This window comes from Mobula hypostoma, chromosome 2 (genome assembly GCF_963921235.1).
Source record: "Mobula hypostoma chromosome 2, sMobHyp1.1, whole genome shotgun sequence".
NCBI classification, from domain to species: domain Eukaryota; kingdom Metazoa; phylum Chordata; class Chondrichthyes; order Myliobatiformes; family Myliobatidae; genus Mobula; species Mobula hypostoma.
This window is the reverse complement of record NC_086098.1, coordinates 120,454,583-120,477,664: the sequence shown is the minus strand read 5'-3', so window position 1 is coordinate 120,477,664 and position 23,082 is coordinate 120,454,583. Positions and strand designations below refer to the sequence as shown.

Sequence of the window (23,082 nt, the reverse complement as noted above, 5' to 3'; positions counted from 1 at the left end):
GGGGAATGTCAAATACTAGAGGGGATACAGTATGTTCGAGGTGAGAGGGAAGGTTGGAAGGAAATTTGCAAGGTAAAATGAAGTGGTAGATGAGGTGCCTGAAATGTGCTGCCTGGGGCGTTAGTTCTTGATTGGACATGGCATCAAAGGTTACGAGGAGAAGGCCGGGAACTGGGGTTGAGGACGAGATGGAAAAAAAGATCAGCCATGATTGAATGGCGAGCACACTCAATGGGCTTGGTGGCGTAATTCTGCTCCTATGTCTTGTAGTAGAAGCAGATAAGATAGCAATATTTAAGAGGCATTTAGTCAGAGAATAGAGGGATATAGACTATGTGCAGGAAGTGGGATTGGTTTAATTTGGCATGGTCAGCACAAAACCTGGGCCTCTGCGACTGAATCCTTGACTTCCTTACTGGAAGACCACAGTCAGTGTGGATTGGTAACAACATTTTCCTGCTGACTATCAACACAGGCAGACCTCAAGGATGTGCTAAAACCCGTTGCTTTAACTTTCTGTACACTTATGACTGTGGTTAAGCACAGCTCAAATGATATCTATTAATTTACAGATATGGATATAATCTGCTGTGGGTAGAATCTCAGATGGCGATGAAGAGGCTGACATGAATGAGGTAGATCCCCTGGCTGAGTGGCGCTGCAACAACCTCGTACTCAGTGTTAGAAAAACTAAGGAACTGATAGTGTACTTGAAGGCGGATAAGTTAGGAGAACACGTACCAGTTTTCATTGGGGGTTAGTACTGGTAGGGTGAGTACCTTTAAGTTCCCGGGCATCAACATCTTAGAGAATCTATCCTGGGCCCACATTGATGTAATCACAAAGAAGGCTTGCCAGTGACTTGACTTCATTAAGAGTTTGAGATACGTTACGAAAGACTGACACATTTCTATATATGTGCAATGGAGAGCGTTCTGACTGGTTGCATCCCAGCTTGGTATGGAGGGTTCAATGCAGCAGAAGGTAAGAGACTCAGCCAGCTCCATCACTCTCCCCACCCGTAAGGACATCTTCAAAATAGAGTGCGTGGCATCTATCATTAAGGGCCCTCACCATCCAGGACATGTCCCCTTCTCATTACTACCATCAGGGAGGGCTTCCAGGCACCTGAAGACCCAGAATCAATGATTTAGGAACAGCTTCTCTCCACCCGCTACCAGATTTCTGAATAATCATGAGCACTACCTTGGAGCAAGAGTGGGATAATTCAAGATGTATTAGCTAATTGTTAATAGTTGTTTGGCTAATTAGCTAATGAATTGCAGCCAATAAAAAGATGGTAGGATCAAGCAGAGCAGCTGAAGTGAGAGTAGGCTGGTGAAAAAGTAGGGAACTGAGGCTTTGGCTCAAGGCTTCAGTGAAGAGGCACAGGCTAAGATCAAATGAGGTTTATATTTACCTCTTAGTCTGTGACCTTTGACTTGGTGTAGACAAAATGGTAGTCAGAGACCTCATGATCATCTGAAAGAAGTGCAATCATAGAACCATAGAACATTACAGCACAGAAACAGGCCTTTTAGGCCTTTTGGCCCTTCTTGGCTGTGCTGAACCATTTTTCTGCCTCGTCCCACTACCTGCACCTGGACCATATCCCTCCATACACCTCTCATCCATGTACCTGTCCAAGTTTTTCTTAAATGTTAAAAGTGAGCCTGCATTTACAACTTCATCTGGCAGCTCATTCCACCAGCTGCAGTTTCTGACAAAGTGGGTTAAGGAACTAGGGGTGAGAAATAGATACATATTATACAATTCAAAATGTGGCCAAAGAGCTGATGTAGGAGGGAGGGCTTCAGATTTATGGTTCACTGGGCTCTCTAAGATCAGGGTGGACTGGTACAAATGAGATGGTTTACATCTGAACTGGAGGGGAACCAATATCTTTAACAGGTTTGCTGGTAGTACTCTGAAGGGTTTAAACTAGAATGGCAGGGGAAGGGTACCATGACAGCAGGACAACAGGTTGCATTGAGGGCAAGAAAAATGGTATGAATGGTAGGGCAAGAAAGACTGAAAGAAAGGACAGCAAGGGACAGGCTAATAAACACAGTGGGACTGATGAGCTGAAATTTGTTTATTTCAACATTTGGGAGTATTATGGGTAAGGACGATGATCTTGGAACTTGGATCAGTGTGTGGAATTGTGATGTTGCCATTAAAGAAGCCTGGGACAGGAGTGGCTGTCCCTCAGTGTTCTTGGGATTTGTTGTTTTAGATGTGAGTAGAGAAGGTTTAAAAGAGGTTGAGGGTTGCACAACTGATAAGGGATGATGTAGGAGCAGTATTAAGAAACTGCCTCTGTGGATGAGTTTTCCAGTGCTGTACTCATACTGGAGGGCTCATCCACAGAAGTAATTTGGATGGAGCTCAGAAATAAGTCCTTTGATTCCACACCACCAGGTTCAGAAACAGCTACTACTCTTCAACTATCAGGCTCCTGAACTAGAGTGGATAACTGCACTCATCTCAAATCTGAACTGATTCCACAACCTATGGATTCACTTTCAAGAACCCTACAACTCATGTTCTCAGTATTACTTATTTTTGTGTTGGCACTGTTCATCTTCTTTTGAACATTGGTCGTCAGTCTTTGTGTGTAGCTTTTCATTAATTTTATTATAATTATTTGTTCTATTGTGAATGCCTGCAAGAAAATTAATTTCAAGGTAGTATATGATGACATTTCCAGTATGTGACAATTGTACATATAGTTAGAATTCAGAAAGAGTATATTTTTTAAATGGTTAGTAAATATTTTATTCAAAAATTAGTCCAGAAGAACTAATATTTACACTGACGAACATGATTGCTTAAATAACAAGGTCTGTTTCAAGCAAGGATTGTTTGGAAACTAGAAATACTCACAGGAAGAAAAAATTACGGAATGTGGACAAAATAAAAGATTTCTGCAACTGGGTATTTTTCTGGAAATAGCTTCTATCTGACTTGTGATTTTGTGATAAAATAAGTGTACCTGGAGCCCCGGACGTTGTTTGAATAAAACCTCTGCAAAATCCTAGTGGTAATGATGAAATAATGATGAAATGAGGTCCTGGCAAGCAGCCTCACCTATAGTTCTAAGCTGTCTGGACTTTGTTTTCCTGATTTGATTCTGTGATTGTCCAATTTTTTTTCTTGTTTGCTTATAAGTCAGTGAATCACAAAATAACTGGACTGAGGGTTAAAACACTGTATAGCTCAAAAATGTAGTTTATTAAATGTTAAAGAACAATGTATTTATATTTACATTTATAAGGCCCAATATAATTATAATATTTGTTATTCTCTTTACTATAATCATATAGTGTCATAAATGCAACTGCTAATAACTCATATTTCAAGTTCAAACACCATACAGTTAAATTATTTCAAAATTAAACATATTGTTCTACTTGATGTCACAGAGCAGGGCTGCTCCTCTCAGGATCCAGTGGTCAGGTGGCTGAAGTGTTTTCATGCAGAGGGCAGTGACAAACATCAGGTCAGTACGTTGGGGCTTCTTGTAGACTGGGCAGATGTACAGTTTGGGATCTTTAGGTGCTGTAGAATTGATGGCAAATATATAGATGACGGGTAGCATCGTAAACAGAACCTTTGCAGTGGGCTCAGTCAGCCTTGTGTTTCTCCTATCCCAACCCGCACCATCAAGGTAAAGACCATGGATATATATTCCATCCTGCCAAGCAAGCATGCAGAGGTTGAATGTGTAAAACACTAGAGAAAGAAAACTGGTGAAATTTACACTTTACAAAGTGGTTATTCCATTAATGATCACTGAATAATACAGTATACATGCACGGAGTCTTTGACAAGTTACCCAGATAGTGTAACTCAGCTCCTTTCCTAAAGCCTTGCAATTTTTTTCTTCACATATACCCAATTTTCATTTGAAAATTAAAACTGAATTTGCTTTCACCATCTTCAGACATTTTTAAATATTCACCAGCCACAGGTGAAGTGCCAGATGACTAAAGAAATAATAAGTGGCAACTTTCTCCAAGGAAGGCAGCAGGGATAGAATTAATTTACATTTGGAAGGCAGGGATTAGTCACAAATCCTGAAGAATGTTGTGACCCATTGGCTATCTTCTTGCCTCCATAGATGCTGCTCAACTCACTGAGTTTGTTCCGCATTTCATTATTTTGCTCCAGGTTCCTGCTTCTGCAGTCACTTGTTTATTTAAAATAATTGAGAGAAATCTGTTCTAATGAATTAGATTAAAAATTTCAGAGCTAACAAAATGTATTGATTAGGGTAGTGTGATTGATGTAATTTACTTGGACTTCAGTAATATCTTTGACATGATTCCTCATGGGAAATTAATTCGAAAGGTTACAACCAATGGATCCTAAGACAATTTGGAAAAAACAGATACAAAATTGGCTATAGATGGTTAAATGTATTAAAAATAAGATTCCAGCATTTTCCATGCAGTTGATATTGGGTTAAGTGACCTATGGTTTCCTGTTCTTCCTCTTCCCTCTCTCTAACATAGTGGTTATATTGAAGTGATGCTTGCAACAACCCTCCCCCCACCGTGAATGAATTCTGGAAGATCAAAACTGGTGCATCAGTTTCTTAGTGTTTGGCATTTCAAAAGCCCCATGATATAAGCAAACAGTTCTCTATTAAAGAAAACTTAAAGCACAATGTTCAGGCTTCCTCCTCTCAGTGCAATCTGAATTTAACTTTTAAACATGGAACCAACTCAAGGCCATAAATAAATGCATACATACTATAGGTGGTACTTTGATATCTTCTTTCATCAGTTTTGTTACTTCATTGTGCAGAGTGACACTATCCAGTGCCCAACCTTTATGTGCTCGTGTTACTTCCTGCCTCATCGCAGTTAAGAATCCTGTAGACAAAATAAACACAACTTATTTCTTTAGAAGTGAAATGCTGTGATGCTGACATTTAAAAAATGCTGGAAATACTCAATAAGACCATAAGATATAGGAGCAGAAGTAGGCCATTTGGCCCATTGAGTCTGCTCCGCCATTCAATCATGGGCTGATCCAATTCTTTCAGTCATCCCCACTCCCCTGTCTTCACCCCATACCCTTCGATGCCCTGGCTAATCAAGAACCTATCTATCTCAGCCTTAAATGCACCCAATGACTTGGCCTCCACAGCCACCTGTGGCTACAAATTCCACAGATTTACCACCCTCTGATTAAAGTAATTTCTCCACATCTCAGTTCTAAATGGACATCCTTCAATCCTGAATTTATGCCCTCTTGTCCTAGAATCCCCTACCATGGGAAATAACTTTGCCATATCTAATCTGTTCAGGCCTTTTAACATTTAGAATGTTTCTGTGAGATTCTCCTGAATCCGGGGAATACAGCCCAAGAGCTGCCAGAGTTTCCTCATACAGTAACCCTTTCATTCCTGGAGTCATTCTTGTGAATCTTCTCTGAACCCTCTCCAATGTCAGTATATCCTTTCTAAAATAAGGAGCCTAAAACTGCACACAATACTCCATGTGGTCTCACGAATGCCTTATAGAGCCTCAACATCACATCCCTGCTCTTATATTCTATACTTCTAGAAATGAATGCCAACATTGCATTTGCCTTCTTCACAACTGACTCAACCTGGAGGTTAACCTTTAGGGTATCTTGCACAAAGACTCCCAAGTCCCTTTGCATCTCTGCATTTTGAATTCTCTCCCCATCTAAATAATAGTCTGCCCGTTTATTTCTTCCACCAAAGTGCATGACCGTACACTTTCCAACATTGTATTTCATTTGCCACTTCTTTGCCCATTCCCCTAAACTATCTAAGTCTCTCTGCAGGCCCTCTGTTTCCTCAACACTACCGGCTCCTCCACCTATCTTTGTATCATTGGCAGACTTAGCCACAAATCCATTAATACTGTAGTCCAAATCGTTGACATACATCATAAAAAGCAGCGGTCCCAACACCAACCCCTGTGAAACTCCACTGGTAACCGGCAGCCAGACAGAATAGGATCCCTTTATTCCCACTCTGTTTTCTGCTGACCAGCCAATGCTCCACCCATGCATAAGTTAGGCAATATCAATAGAGAAACAGTTAACATTTCAAATCAACTTTATTCTTTTAGAACTAGAAATAGTTAAGAGATTAACCAAATTTGCAGAGCAGAGAAAGGGGAATGACTGTGCAAAGGTGGAAACCTCAAGGCCAGATGTAAGTAACTAATCTTTGTCTTTCTTTGTGAAACCTGAGCTCTATTCACAGCACATCATCTTCTGACTGGGCATGCTTAAAGCCTTCTGGAATCATCATAGAGTTCAACAATCTCCAATAATGATCTTCTTATTTCAAGTTACTTCCTTTTAAGATTCATTTTTGGTTAGACACATCCCATTACCAACCTCTTTGGCTTTGTACCATAATCCCTGAAATCATTTAATCTCCTATATGCTCTAAAATCCTTTTTTGTTCACTCCACCCTCGCACTTTTTGCTGCATTTAAATCTTGTTTTACTGTATTTTAACTTTTCCCAGTTAATCAAAGGATATGATCCTGAATGTTAACTCTGTTTTTCTCTCTCTTTAGGTCTGATGAATGTATTGTAATTTTCTTTGTAATGTTGCTAAATCTTGATTTGCTGCTTTTACTGGTGAAATCCTAACAAACACTTGTTGGTTCTGTTCACTTAGAAAATTTTTGCCATAGGATATTGGGACAATTTTATTCCAGCTCTGTTGATTTAGATTCAAATTTCTCCAGAGCATATTGGAACCTGTGGGGATCTGTACTTGGCCATCTACACTGAAGCATTCCACTGAAAGAAAGAAAGACTTCTATTTTTTCAGTTCCTTTCAGGATAGCCAAAGGCTCCAGAATCAATGAAAGACTTCAGAAGAATAACCATTTACAATATAAAAAATTCAGTAGCCAATTCACATAGACCAAGCTCCATCTCACAAATTTAAATATGGCTGCAAACTGTATTCTTTATGCATTGAAAACATTTCTTTTTTACTGCCACTGATATGGTTGAATTAGATTGTTTGTAACCTCAGCATCTAATTTTGCCTTGAAATGAGTTTTCAGCCACATTCACTCAGCTCATTTAATGTCAAAACTCATTCAGGCCATTGTTATCTGTATATTTTACCACTGCAATAATCTGATTGTTTTTCCATTTTGTGGGCTTCATAAACTTGACCAAAACTTTGCTGTTTCTTAATTATCTCTATCTATCACCCCTGTTCACACAGGTCTACATTAATTCCCAAACCAATACTATCTTAATTACAATTGATTTATAATTTTGGTAACATTCCTGTAAAGTGCTTTGTGGTGTTCTATTGCCCTACCTCGATGCACCTTGTCATTGTCTCATTTTGAAAGATGCCACTGAAGCCAAGCATTTACTACAAATAATTATGCAAAAATAATTATGAGAAAAACTGCAGATGCTAGAAATCCACGTAACACACACAAAATGCTAGAAGAACTCAGCAAGCCAGACAACATCTTTGGAAAAGAGTACAGTCCATGTTTCAGGCTGAGACCCTTCAGTAGGACTGGAGAAAAAAAGATGAAGAGTCAGAGTATGCAAAAAATACCTTTACAACACCACTTCACATTTTAAATCATGATGTATTGTTCCTTGAATTATTAGTACCTACCCTGGGGATTGAAAAAACCTGTCATCCAAAAGACATTAGGTCTACCCTCAAAGATCCAGGAAGAAAATTGCGTGTTTCTCTCGAGAAGCTCTGTGAACCAAAATCCTAAGGTAGAGGAAGCCCAGGAAATCCTCTTCCACCCCTGAGGGACACGAGCATCGTACATGTTGTCCAAGGCATCAGTTAAGTTCTGCAATTATAAAGGCACTGCGTTTTAGGAAAATCAAGGATTCTCCCAGTTGCACATTTGTGTAATACTCAATCACTATGCAGCTTTTCACCAACTTTAAAGAAAGAAAGAGAAAGAGAAATACTACGATTCGAAATGTGAACTGTGGAGCAGATTCACCTGCAGTTGAGAAAGAAGCAGGTGTTTTAGGAATGAGATAGTATTCTTCTTCAGCTGCTGCAAGTTGTACACGTTCTTAAGGTTCTATCTTATTTTTAATAAAACAAGAGAACATTTGCAGCTGCTTGAAATCCAAGGGACATACACAAAATGAGGAGAGTCCCAGTGAAGGGGCTCAGCCCAAAATGTTGACTGTTTACTCTTCCATAGATGCTACCTGGCCTGCTGAGTTCCTCCAGCAACTTGTGTGTGATGCTTGGATTTCTAGCATCTGCAGATTTACTTGCGTTTGCATTAATTTAAATACCCCAGATGTAGCAGTCAAATTTGAACTTGCTTTACTCCAGGGCTCTGAAATGTAACCGTTACAAAACTATCCCCTTCACTTTTTTATGGCTTTTGAACCAGCATCATGAGGTATATAACCTGCTGCTAACTTGACCTTCTACAATGAGGAAATGCAGATGGTTATGGAGTTTCATATAGAGTCATACAACCTGGAAACTAGCTCTTCTGTGAAGAGTCTGTGCAAACCATCAAGCATCAATCACATTTTCTTCTTTCCATAATCCCATCGACTCCCCAGAATCTACCATTCTCAGGGCAATTTACAGTAGCTAATTAATCTCCCAACCTATGTGTCTTTGGGATGTTAGAGTAAACTGGAGAACCTGAAGGAAACCCTAGTGGTCACAGAGAGAACTCCACACAGCTAGCACTCAGGAGATTGAACTCAGGTTGCTATTGTTGTGAAGTACAGTCTACTAGATGTGCCACTGTTATGCCCACAGGCACAATTAACCATTGGAGAATGGAGAAATCATAGTAATTGCCAGATAAGGTAGTGTATCCACTATAAAGGGTAGTGGATTCAGTCCAGTACATCACGAGCAAAACCCTCCCAATATTGAGCACATCTACATGAAATGTTGTCATAGAAAAGCAGCATCCATCATCAAAGATCCTCACCAGCCAGGCCATGCTCTTTTCTTGTTGCTGTCATCAGGTAGAAGGTACAGGTGTCTCAGGACTTGCACCTCAGTTATGTTGAACTTTGAATAATGGGCATTTATAACTTTAAAAAAATCTGCATACACTGCAAGTTAAAATCAAAGTAACACACACAAAATGCTGGAGGAACCAGCCAGGCAGCATCTATGGAAAAGAGTAAACAAGTTTTGGGCTGAGACCCTTCTTCAGGTCCTGCAATTTGTGTGTGTGTTGCTTTAGATCTCCAGTATCTGCAGATTTTCTTGTGTTTGTGAAGTTAAAACCAATTTTCTGTTTCTTTGTTTTGATGAAAGATCTTCAACCTGAAAGGTTATCTGTTTCTTTTTCCATGGATGCTGCAGAAACCGCTGAGAATTTTAAACATACTAGATGCAGCTTCTTATTGATTTCATGAGCAGTTGAATGTTCTACGCTTGCTTCTACTTACTACGTTATAATACTGACCTCACTCATGACAATGGTCCCCTCTATAGCCAGCTGTAAGTCACCCAGGCAGAGCCGAAGCATTGTAATAACCTTCTGCATTCGGTCAATTTCTTGTCGAAGGAAAATATTCATAGAATTCAAAATACCCATTTTTATGAGATGAGCTTTCACCTACCAAAATAAACAGTTTATTTTCTCAGGATGCTATTATCAGCTTCAATCCCGTCTATCTATAAAGTGATGTATAGATTTTGTTTAGTAAATTTTTTTTACAGCAGCAAATACATTAACCACATTAAAGGTGTAATAGAAAGTCCAGTTGATTTAAAGCAGGGGTCCCCAACCTTTTTCGTACTGCGGACCGGTTTCATATTGACAATATTCTTGCGGACCGGCCGACCGGGGGAGGCGGGGGGTAGGGTTGCCAACGTACAAGAGTAGCAGTCAAATACGTTGGGTTTACCCCGAGTAAGACTACAATGACCATGAAGTCTTGCGCGGGCACCAGTGCGCATGCGTAACTTGCGCATGCGTTTACGTGCCGATTTCTTAAAAATTGTTTTCGCCGATTCTGTTGGCGGCGGTGGCGGTGGGGGGTGTTAATCACGACCGGAATATAGGTGATAAGTGGCTAATACACTCAATTTCGTTTCTAAAAGGGATTATCTAACGAATTTATTATTAAACACACAGCGCATATTTTCCTCGCATGAATATAGCGATAAGACAATTATCAGGGGAGCTTTGAAGTGTTGAACGAACTTCCAGTCGAAGTGGTGGAGGCAGGTTCGATATTATCATTTAAAGAAAAATTGGATGGGTATATGGACAGGAAAGGAATGGAGGGTTATGGAATGGTCAGTGGGACTAGGTGAGAGTAGCGTTCGGCACGGACTAGAAGGGGCGAGATCGCCTGTTTCCATGCCGTAATTGTTACATAGTTATATAAGTCACTTATAATAGCATCATAACATTTTAAGTAACGTTTGGATATCAAACACACAGCGCATATTTTCCTCGTATGAACATATAAAATCATTGCAACGCACCAATATCGCTGAATCAGTGAGAGCCCTGGGCTTGTTTTCCCGCAACAAGACGGTCCTATCGAGGGGTGATGGGAGATTGAGGAAGATAAGAAACGCAAGAGAAGAGTTAAAGAGCAAATCAGGAGGGCTAAAAGAAGATATGAGGTTGTTCCATCAGACAAGGTGAAGGAAAATCCCAAGAGCTTGTACACATATATTTTGAGCAAAAGGATAGCAAGGGACATTTGGAAATTGGGAGACCTTCAAAACCAAAAATTTGAGAGTGCAAAGATTGTATGTGCCTGTCTGAATAAAAGATAGAGATAACAATTGTTTATCCTTGGTTTTCACGAGATATTGAGGCCATGGTTAAGAAAAGAGAAAAGTATAGACAAGTAGGAGCAAATAAGGTGGTTATGGAGTACAAGAAATGCAAGAGAACAGTTAAGAAATAAATCAGGAAGGCTAAAAGAAGGCTTGAAGTTGCTTTAGCAGACAAGGTGAAGAAGAAGCAACACACACACAATGCTAGAGGAACTCAGCAGGCTAGGCATCATCTATGGGAAAGAGTATACTATAGATGCTGCCTGGCCTGCCGAGTTCCTCCAGCATTTTGTGTGTGTTGCTTGGATTTCCAGCATCTGCAGATTTTCTTTTGAAGGTGAAGGAGAATCCTAAGGGATTCTACAGGTACGTTAATGCAAAAGGATTGCTAGGGACAAAATGGTCCTCTGGAAGACCAGAATGGTAGTCCATGTGGGAAGCCAAAACAGATGAGGGAGATCTTAGATGCATTCTTTGCATCTGTAATTACTTGGGAGATGGACACAGTCTATAGAAGTGAGGCAAAACAGCATCAACTTCATGGACCTATACAGATTACTGAGGAGGAGGTGTATGCTATGCTGAGGCAAATCAGGGTGCATAAATCCCCAGGGCCTGACAAGGTATTCCTTTGGACCCTATGCAAATCATGCAGAAATTGCCAGGGCTCTAGCAGAGGTATTGAAAACATCCTTAGCAACAGGAGAGGTACCAGAGGATTGGAGGATAGCCAATGCTGTTCTGCTGTTTAAAAAAGGTTCTAAACAGAAACAGGAAATTATAGGCTGATGAGTCTGACATCAGTTGTGGGAAAGTTATTGGAAGGTATTCTAAGGGACCAGATATATAAATATTTGGATAGACATGGACTGATTCAGGATAGTCAGCATGGCTTTGTGCATGGTAGTTCATGTCCAACCAATCTTATAGAGTTTTTCGAGTAAGTTACTGGGCAAGTGGATGAAGGCAAGCAGTGGATGTTGTCTACACGGACCTTAGTAAGGCATATGACATGGTTCCACATGGGAGGCTGGTTAAGAAGGTTCAGTCGCTTGGCATTCAGGATGAGGTAGTAAATTGGATTAGATAGACACAGGCTTTGTGGGAGAAGCCAGAGAATAATAGTAGAAGGTTGCCTCTCTGAATGGAGGTCTGCAACTAGTGGCATGTCTCAGGGATTGGTGCTGGGTCCTTTGCTGTTTGTCATCTATATCAATGATGTGGATGATAATATGGTTAACTGGATCAGCAAATCTGTGGATGACACCAAGATTGGGGGTACAATGGACAGGGAGGAAGGCTATCATGGCTTGCAGAGGAATAAGCATCAGCTGAAAAATAAGCTGAAAAAATGGACTGAAAATGGCAGATGGAATTTAATGCAGACAGGTGCAAGGTTTTGCACTTCAGTAGGACAAACCAGAGTAGGTTTTACTCAGTGAATGGTAGGGCACTGAAGAGTGTGATAGAACACATGGAATATAGATACATAATTTGTTGAAAGTGGCATCACAGGTAGCTAGGGTCATAAAGAAAGCTTTTGGCACACTGGCCTTCATAAATCAATGTATTGTGTTCAGAAAATGGGATGTTATGTTGAAGTTGTATAAGACATTGGTGAGGCCTAATTTGGAGTAGTGTGTGCAGTTTTGGTCACCCATCTACAGGAAAGGTGTAAACAAGAAGAAGTAGTTGGTTCTGGAGGACCTCAGTTATAAGGAAAGATTAAATAGGTTAGGACAGTATCCTTTAGGATGCAGAAGATTGAAAGGAAATTGATAGAGGTATACAAAATCTTGAGGGGTATAGATAGGGTAAATGCATGCAGGCTTTTTCCACTGATGTTTGGGTGGGACTACAACCAGAGGTCATGGCTAATTCTGCTCCTATGTCTTATGATCTAAGCTTAAGGGTGAAAGATGAGAAGTTTAAGGGAAGCATGAGGCGAAACTTCTTCACTTACAGGGTTGTGAGAGTGTAGAATGAGCTGTCAGCGCAAGTGGTCCATACGAGCTCCATTTCAAAGTTTAAGAGCAGTTTGGATAGGTACATGGGTAGTAGAGATATGGAGGGCTATGGTCCCGGGGCAGGTTGATGGGAGTAGGCAGTTTAAATAATTTCAGCATGGACTAGGTGGGCCAAAGAGCCTGTTTCTGTGCTGTGCTTCTCTATGACTCTTTCCAAAGCTGGTCAATAAGGACAGAACTCAGTAATTCCTTTGATGCCCTTGAATCCATAACAGTAATATACCTCATGTGCTATATAATCTGGAGGCAGTTGTTTCAGCATACTCTCAGCAAGTTTAAAGACTATAGCCTCTCGAGTCTCTCCTCCTCCACCACCACTTTCCTTTGGCTGAATATTGGTGATAGTGTTGAGAATTTCAGCTGCAGAGTTACTCTGATACCTGAACAAATGGAGAAGATTGTTTTAGGCTCAAGAACCCACTTTTGTAGTAGTCATTAACAGCTCAGTGCTTAGTAGCTGGCTCAAGGGGATATCAGAATAAAATAAGAAATAAGAACGTAAGAAATAGGAGCAGGAGTAGGACATCTGACCCTTGAGTCTGTTTCACCTTTCAATAGGATCATGGCTGATCTGGCCATGGATTCATCTCCACCACCCTTTCTTTCCTCATTACCCTCAATTTACCTGCTATGCAAAAATCTATCAAACCGTATCTTAAATATATTTAATGAAGGAACCTTTATTACTTCCCTGAGCAGAGAAATCCACAGATTTACTATTCTCTGGGAAAATCAGTTTCTTCGCATTTCCATCCTAAATCTATTCCCTCAAATCTTGAGGCTATCTCCCTTAGTTCTAGTTGTACCAGTGGAAACAACTGCCTCTATCTTATGTCCTTTTTATAATTGTATATGTTTCTATAAGATCTTCAGAATTCTTCTGAGTTCCAGCAAGTATAGTTCTTCATAGGCTAACCCCTCACCTTTGGAATCAGCCTGGTAAGTGTCTTCTGCAACACCTCCAAACCCTTTCTGCAAGTAAGGAGATCAGAACTGCATACAGTATTCTAGGTGTGGCCTCATCAGTACCTTGTACAGTTGCAGCATATCCTCCCTGCTCTAAAATTCAATCCATCAAGCAATGAAGGCCAACATTCCATTTGCCTTCTTGACAACCTGTTGCACCCGCAAATCAACTTTTTCAGTTTCATGCACAAACAATCCCAAGTCCCTCTTAAGACCATAAGACAAAGAAGCAGAAGTAGGCCATTCGGCCCATCGAGTCTGCTCCGCCATTTTATCATGAGCGGATCCATTTTCTCCTATTTAGTCTCACTCCCCTGCCTTATTACCATAACCTTTGATGCCCTGGCTACTCAGATACCTATCAATCTCTGCCTTAAATACGCCCAATGACTTGGCCTCCACTGCTGCCCGTGGCAACAAATTCCATAGATTCACCACCCTCTGACTAAAAAAATTTCTTAGCAATTCTGTTCTGAAAGGGCACCCTTCAATCCTTAAGTCATGCCCTCTCGTACTAGACTCCCCCATCATGGGAAACAACTTTGCCACATCCACTCTATCCATGCCTTTTAACATTCGAAATGTTTCTATGAGGTCTCCCCTCATTCTTCTAAACTCCAAGGAATACAGTCCAAGAGCGGACAAACGTTCCTCATATGTTAACCCTTTCATTCCCGGAATCATTCTAGTGAATCTTCTCTGTACCCTCTCCAACGTAAGCACATCCTTTCTTAAATAAGGAGACCAAAACTGCCCACAGTATTCCAAGTGAGGTCTCACCAGCGCCTTATAGAGCCTCAACATCACATCCCTGCTCCTATACTCTATTCCTCTAGAAATGAATGCCAACATTGCATTCGCCTTCTTCACTACTGATTCAACCTGGAGGTTAACTTTAAGGGTATCCTGTACGAAGACTCCCAAGTCCCGTTGCATCTCAGAACTTTGAATTCTTTCCCCATTTAAATAATAGTCTGCCCGTTTATTTTTTCTGCCAAAGTGCATAACCATACACTTTCCAACATTGTACTTCATTTGCCACTTCTCTGCCCATTCTTCCAATCTATCCAAGTCTCTCTGCAGACTCTCCGTTTCCTCAGCACTACCGGCCCCTCCACCTATCTTCGTATCATCAGCAAACTTAGCCACAAAGCCATCTATTCCATAATCTAAATCGTTGATGTACAATATAAAAAGAAGCGGCCCCAACACTGATCCCTGCGGAACACCACTGGTAACCGGCAGCCAACCAGAATAGGATCCCTTTATTCCGACTCTCTGTTTCCTGCCAATCAGCCAACGCTCTATCCACGTATGTAACTTTCCTGTAATTCCATGGGCTCTTATCTTGTTAAGTAGCCTCATGTGTGGCACCTTGTCAAAGGCCTTCTGAAAATCCAAATATACAACATCCACTGCATCTCCCTTGTCTAGCCTACTGGTAATTTCCTCAAAAAATTGTAATAGGTTTGTCAGGTAGGATTTTCCTTTAAGGAATCCATGCTGAGTTCTGCCTATCTTGTCATATGCCTCCAGGTACTCTGTAACCTCATCCTTGACAATTGACTCCAACAACTTCCCAACCACGGATGTCAAGTTAACAGGTCTATAATTTCCTTTTTGCTTCCTTGCCCCCTTCTTAAATAGTGGGGTGACATTTGCAAACTTCCAGTCCTCCAGAACCATGCCAGAATCTATCGACTTTTGAAAGATCATCGCTAATGCCCCCGCAATCTCCACAGCTACTTCCTTCAGAACACGAGGGTGCATTCCATCTGGTCCAGGAGATTTATCTACCTTTAGCCTATTCAGCTTCCTGAGTACTTTCTCTGTCGTAATTGTGACTGCGCACACTTCTCTTCCCTGCCACCCTTGAGTGTCCGGTATACTGCTGTCTTCCTCAGTGAAGACTGATGCAAAATACTTGTTCAGTTCCTCTGCCATCTCATCTCCCATTACAATTTCTCCAGCATCATTTTTTATCGGTCCTATATCTACTCTCACCTGTCTTTTACTCTTTATATACTTGAAAAAGCTTTTAGTATCCTTTTTGATATTATTTGCTAGCTTCCTTTCATAGTTAATCTTTTCTCTCTTAATGACCTTCTTGGTTTCCTTTTTTAAGCTTTTAAAAACTTCCCAATCCTCTCTCTTCCCACTAATTTTTGCTTCCTTATTTGCCCTCTCTTTTGCTTTAACTTTGGCTTTGACTTCTCTTGTCAACCACGGTTGCATCCTTTTTCCACTCGAAAATTTCTTCTTTTTTGGAATATACCTGTCTTGCACATTCCTCATTTCTCGCATAAACTCCAGCCACTGCTGCTCTGCTGTCTTTCCCGCCAGTGTCTCTTTCCAGTCAATTTTGGCCAGTTCCTCTCTCATGCCACTGTAATTTCCTTTACTCCACTGAAATACCGACACATCAGATTTCGGCCTCTCTTTTTCTAATTTCACATTGAACTCAATCATGTTATGATCACTGCCTCCTAAGGGTTCCTTCACCTCAACCTCTCCAATCACCTTCAGAGTAGCATGCTGCAATTTTTCACAAATCAAGTAATAATAGAATCAGGAATAGGTCATCTGGCCCTTTGCATTTACTCCATAATTCAAGAAAGTGCAGAGTCTAAAGACCCACACCACCAGATTCAGGAACGGTTGTTATCCCTAAACTATCAGGCTCTTGAACCAGTGGGAATAATTTTGCTCACCCCATCACTATTTCCCAAAACCTATATACTTAATTTCAAGGACTCTTCATCTCATGTTCTTGATTTATTTATTTATTTATCTTTTGTATCTGCACAATTTATTGTCTTTTGCACTTTGGTTGTTTGTCCATCCTGTTCGGTGTGGTCTTTCATTGATTCTATTACAGTATGTTTCTTGGATTTACTGTGGATGTCCACAAGAAAATTAATCTCAAGAATTGTATACAGTGACATCTATGTACTTCGATAATAAATTTATTTTGATCTTTGAACTATCACACTACGACACTCAATTTATACCACTACCTTTCCTCCTCATTTACTAAATCTGCTATCCTTGAAGCTTTCCACTCTTCTGATTAGTTTTTAAGTCCTACCTTAACCCTCATTACGTGACTTGTAAGGACACTAGTTCCAGCACTATTCAGGTAGATGCTGTTGTAACCTTAGGCAACCTTCTTCACTGTCCATTATAACACCAATTTTGGTGTTTTCTGCAAACTTACTAATCAGGACTTCTACATTCTTATCCAAATCATTCACAAATATAACAAAAGAAGTGGACCCAGCATTGATCTCTGTGGCACACCACTGGTCACAGGTCTCCAATCTGAAAAACAACACTCTACTACCACTCTCTGACTCCTTCCACCAAGCAAATTTGTACCCAGTTGGCTAGCTCACCCTGGATCTCAGATGGTCTCACCTTCTGGACTAGCCTATCATGTGGGACCTTGTGAAAAGCCCTTGCTGAAGTTTACATAGACGTTTACCACCCTACCTTCATTATTCCACTTGGTCATCTCTTCAAAAATCTAAATTAAATTTGTGAGACATGATTTCCCGTGCACATTTCTGATTCAGAGTCCATTCTTTGAAACAGGATGAGACACTTCTTCCTAAAGCTCTATGATGAGCGGTCTTAGACTTCAGTTCAGTAGCGTCCTCAAAGCTAGACGTATTAAGGATCTGCAAATCATTTTATGTCAGTATGTGTGACAAGAAGGACAGAGAGAGCACAGCCTTATGGAACTACCTGTCCTCTATCTGAAACATTTCAGACAACAGAAAATGAGAAAATCTAAATCACCCATTCCCCTTCCTAAGAAGTGACAAGATTTGGCTATTCCTTTAAAGGGAATAAACCTCTCAGATTGAACAACTCTGGAGCCAAATTGTAGTTCGCTCTGTCGGACTGGATAGGCCCAGACCTTCGACTAATATCAGGTAGTATGTCACCTACAAGCAGAAGGGAGAGGGAGAGAGGAGACCAGCCTCACCCCATTGTTAAATGTGGATTACAAGTTTAGTATTTAAGGCAATCTGTTCTCTTGTGATGGTTATAGGCACCAATATGGAACATAATAACAACAATTAATCTTTCCTATATTTAAAATAATAGATAAGCATTAACAAGTATTCTACTCACGTGATATCAGCATTTGGGTGAAGGCCAAACGCCTGAGGAGTGTCAGTAACGGGCAGAGTCTGAATGTACTCTAGATAACTCTCGATGTTTGGACATATTGGAATAATATAACCAGTATAAAAACAGAATTTGGAATCAAACATCTTCTCATTGAACCACACCTGCAGATGGAATAAACAAAGCAGCTACCTCAAATGTATTTTGCCACAAAATATAACTTATTGTTCCAAATAAAGTTACATCTTCATCATCTTTGGTCCCCACAACCAAATCTTTTATCAACTGCTCTTAGAATTCCATAATATATTTTCTCTCCTATCATTCTTAACCACTTTGTGTCCAGCAATTAGGTTTCCATTAAATCTTAAAGCTGATGATATCTGCCCTTTCTCCTCCTTCCTTCCCTGCACCAGTCCGGGCTGTAGCCTTTAAGAGCAGACATTCCTGTCTAGATAAGGTCACAGACAGCACAGAAAAGGGCTTTTTGACCCAAATCATCCATGCTGACTGGCCTATATACACTAATCCAATTTGCTTACATTACTCATTATGTATCCTCATCCAAATGCTTTTTAAGCATTATAATTTATTGGCCTTTACCACCAGCTTGTTCCATATAACCACCATAGTGTAAGATTAAGACTTCTTCTTAATGTCTCCCTCCTCATGTTAAACTAATGCATTCTAATTTTAGGCTCACTTATTCTGGTTACATAACTGATTATCAACCCTTTCTGTGGACCTCATCATCTTATAAACCTCTATCAAGTCACCCCACAGCCTTCTATGATGCAAAAATAACCCCAAGTTATCCAATTTTTCCCTGTAACTAAAGCTATCCACTTCAAGCAATGTTTTGGTGAATCTCTTCTTTCCTCTCTCTATTGCTACCATATCATTCCTAGACTGTGACAATCAGAGCTGTGCACAATACTACAAATGCAGCCTAACGAATGTTTTCCAAGACTTAGAATCAGAATCAGGTTTATTATCAACGGCATGTGACATGAAATTTGTTAACTTAGGAGCAGCAGTTCAATGCAATACATAATATAGAAGAGAAAAAAAATGAAATATAAAAAAAAAGTAAGTAAATCAAGCAACACACATCAAAGTTGCTGGTGAACGCAGCAGGCCAAGCAGCATCTATAGGAAGAGGCGCAGTCGACGTTTCAGGCCGAGACCCTTCGTCAGGACTAACTGAAGGAAGAGTGAGTAAGGGATTTGAAAGCTGGAGGGGGAGGGGGAGATGCAAAATGATAGGAGAAGACAGGAGGGGGAGGGATAGAGCCGAGAGCTGGACAGGTGATAGGCAAAAGGGGATACGAGAGGATCATGGGACAGGAGGTCCAGGAAGAAAGACAAGGGGGGGGGTGACCCAGAAGATGGGCAAGAGGTATATTCAGAGGGACAGAGGGAGAAAAAGGAGAGTGAGAGAAAGAAAGAATGTGTGCAAAAAAATGAGTAACAGATGGGGTACGAGGGGGAGGTGGGGCCTTAGCGGAAGTTAGAGAAGTCAATGTTCATGCCATCATCTGCATCTGCAGAATTCCTGTTGTTTTTGTTCATGCCATCAGGTTGGAGGCTACCCAGACGGAATATAAGGTGTTGTTCCTCCAACCTGAGTGTGGCTTCATCTTTACAGTAGAGGAGGCCGTGGATAGACATGTCAGAATGGGAATGGGATGTGGAATTAAAATGTGTGGCCACTGGGAGATCCTGCTTTCTCTGGCGGACAGAGCATAGATGTTCAGCAAAGCGGTCTCCCAGTCTGCGTCGGGTCTCACCAATATATAAAAGGCCACATCGGGAGCACCGGACGCAGTATATCACCCCAGTCGACTCACAGGTGAAGTGATGCCTCACCTGGAAGGACTGTTTGGGGCCCTGAATGGTGGTAAGGGAGGAAGTGTAAGGGCATGTGTAGCACTTGTTCCGCTTACACAGATAAGTGCCAGGAGGGAGATCAGTGGGAAGGGATGGGGGGGACGAATGGACAAGGGAGCTGTGTAGGGAGCGATCCCTGCGGAATGCAGAGAGAGGGGGGGAGGAAAATTACAGTATACATACATTGAATAGATTAAAAACATGCAAAAAACAGAAATACTGTATATTTAAAAAAAGTGAGGTACTGTCCAAGGGTTCAATGTCCATTTAGGAATCGGATGACAGAGGGGAAGAAGCTGTTCCTGGATGGCTGAGTGTGTGCCTTCAGGCTTCTGTACCTCCTACCTGATGGTATCAGTGAGAAGAGGGCATGTCCTGTGTGTTGGAGGTCCTTAATAATGGACGCTGCCTTTCTGAGACACTGCTCCCTGAAGATGCCCTGGGTACTTTGTAGGCTAGTACCCAAGATGGAGCAACTAGATTTACAACCCTCTGCAGCTTCTTTCGGTCCTGTGCAGTAGCCCCCCACCCACCCCCCCACCATACCAGACGGTGATGCAGCCTGTCAGAATGCTCTCCATGGTGCATCTATAGAAGTTTATGAGTGTATTTGTTGACATGCCAAATCTCTTCAAACTCCTATTAAAGTACAGTTGCTGTCTTGCCTTCTTTATAACTACATCAATATGTTGAGACCAGGTTGGATCCTCAGAGATCTTGGCACCCAGGAACTTGAAGCTGCTCACTCTCTCCGCTTCTGATCCCTCTATGAGGATCGGTATGTGTTCCTTCGTCTCACCCTTCCTGAAGTCCACAATCAGTTCTTTCATCTTACTGATGTTGAGTGCCAGGTTGTTGCTGTAGCACCACTCCACTAGTTGGAGTATCTCACTCCTGTACACCCTCTCGTCACCACCTGAGATTCTACCAACAATGGTTGTATCGTCAGCAAATTTATAGATCGTATTTGAGCTACGCCTAGCCACACAGTCACACACCCCTGAGGTGCACCAGCATTGATCGTCAGTGAGAAGGAGATGTTATCACCAATCCACGCAGATTGTGGTTTTCTGGTTAGGAAGCTGAGGATCCAATTGCAGAGGGAGGTACAGAGGCCCAGGTTTTGCGACTTCTCAATCAAGATTGTGGGAATGATGGTATTAAATGCTGAGATATAGTCGATGAACAGCATCCTGACATAGGTGTTTGTGTTGTCCAGGTGGTCTAAAGCCGTGTGGGGAGCCATTGAGATTGTGTCTGCTGTTGACCTTTTGTGGGGATAGACAAATTGCAATGGGTCCAGGTCCTTGCTGAGGCAGGAGTTCAATTTAGTCATGACCAACCTCTCAAAGCATTTCATCAGTGTCGATGTGAGTGCTACCGGCTGATAGTCATTAAGGCAGCTCTGGTATAATTTTTGCCTTTTTAAAGCAAGTGGGAACTTCCGCCCATCGCAGTAAGAAGTTGAAAATGTTCTTGAATACTCCCACTAGTTGGTTGGCACAGGTTTTCAGAGCCTTACCAGGTACTCCCTCAGGACCTTCTGCCTTGCAAGGGTTCATTCTCTTTAAAGGCAGTCTAACATCAGCCTCTGATATAGAGATCACAGGGTCATCATGTGCAGCAGGGATCTTCACAGCTGTAGTTGTGTTCTCCCTTTCAAAGCAGGCATAGAAGGCATTGAGGTCATCTGGTAGTGAAGCATCGCTGCCATTCATGCTATTGGGTTTTGCTTTGCAGGAAGTAATGGCTTGCAAACCCTGCCAGAGTTGCTGTGCGTCCGATGTCGCCTCCAACCACATTCGAAGTTGTCTCTTCACCCTTGAAATAGCCCTCTGCATATCATACCTGGTTTTCTGGTACAGGCCTGGGTCACCAGATTTGAATGCCGTAGATCTAGCCTTTAGCAGACAACCTACCTGCTGGTTCATCCATGACTTTTGGTTTAGGATGATCCAGGTTCGAAGATGAATCTCTGAAATCAGCCCAGTCTACCGATTCAAAGCAGTCCTGCAGGTGCTCCTGTGCTTCCCTTGTTCATACCTTCTTGGTCCTCACTACTGGTGCTGTAGTCTTCAATCTCTGCCCATACTCAGGGAGAAGTACAGCCAGGTGATCAACTGCATTATCACATTGTAACTCTTATAATTGATGCCTTGGCCTATGAAGGCAAGCATCCAGAATGCTTTCTTTAGTACTCTATTGATACACACACACACACACACAGACATCTACAGAAATATATATATACATATATACATATTTTCATATTTTTTCTCACCTCTTATGGGTGGTGTGTATGCGTATTTTTCCCTCAATCTTGGGTCCTCTACCAGAGAACTGGAAGCTTGAGGGTTGATAGTTCTTGCTGTTCCTAGTGGTGCACTCTTCTGGACTGAGATCTCAGATGTTGTTCCTGGGATTTGTTGGAGCCACTTTCCCACTTCAGGTGTCACAATCCCAAGTACTCCTATCACCACCAGGATTACTCTGGCTTTAACCTCCCACATCCTTTCTATCTGCTCTTTCAAGCCCTGGTATTTCTCCAGCTTCTCATTCTTCCTTCCTGATGTTACTGTCATTCATGATTGCCTCATCTATTACTATTGCTTTCTTCTGTTCCTTGTCCAGTATTATTAGTACCCGCATATCAGTCTGTACTTGGACGTCCCAGAGGATCCTAGCTCTGTCATTCTCCACTATCTTCACAGGTGTTTCCCATTTGGGAGTGTCCAATCCATACTTAATGCAGATGTTCCTGTACACAATTCCTGCAACTTAGTTGTGCCATTCAGTGTGTGCTGTCTCTGCCTGCATCTTGCACCCTGCTACTATGTGCTGGATGGTTTCAGTGGATTCCTTGCACAGTCTGCATCTTGGATCTTGTCTGGTGTGATAAACACCTGCTTCTATTGTTCTTATCCTCAGTGCTGTTCTTGTGCAGCTATGAGCAGCGCTTCTGTGCCGTCCCTCAGCCCTGCCATTTCTAGCCATTGGTAGGACTTTTTTATGTAGCCACCTCTGATATCCAGCGATGGTACATCCCGTACAGTGGCTTGTCCTGCCATGGCCTCTGGTCCTCTGGCTCTGCTGCACCCACTTCCATTTCCATATCTCCTGCCTGCTGTCTGAGGTGTTCTCCTAGCAGGGCATCCTTAGGGAACATATTCCTGATAAACTCATGGCTGTTTTGCATTTCTTCCAGGACTGTGGCCTTGACACTTCCAAGTCCTCATCCTCCTTTATTTCGGCAGGTGCACAGTCGCTCGA

The 23,082-nt window shown here is 41.6% G+C and overlaps 1 protein-coding gene across 1 annotated transcript in view; it reads right to left on the bottom strand.

Annotated features, from left to right (window-relative positions):
- Positions 1-3,350: 3,350 nt before the first annotated feature.
- The window catches only part of LOC134357440 (dynein axonemal heavy chain 8-like), a 1,088,497-nt gene continuing 1,068,765 nt past the window's right edge, over positions 3,351-23,082 (bottom strand). The window contains exons 88-93 of the mRNA XM_063069028.1: positions 17,926-18,086; positions 13,043-13,199; positions 9,459-9,611; positions 7,655-7,844; positions 4,759-4,880; positions 3,351-3,697 (exon numbers count right to left, since the gene is read on the bottom strand). Coding sequence (XP_062925098.1) covers positions 3,410-3,697; positions 4,759-4,880; positions 7,655-7,844; positions 9,459-9,611; positions 13,043-13,199; positions 17,926-18,086 — 1,071 coding nt within the window. The 3' untranslated portion in view covers positions 3,351-3,409. The remainder of the gene's footprint in view (positions 3,698-4,758; positions 4,881-7,654; positions 7,845-9,458; positions 9,612-13,042; positions 13,200-17,925; positions 18,087-23,082) is intronic.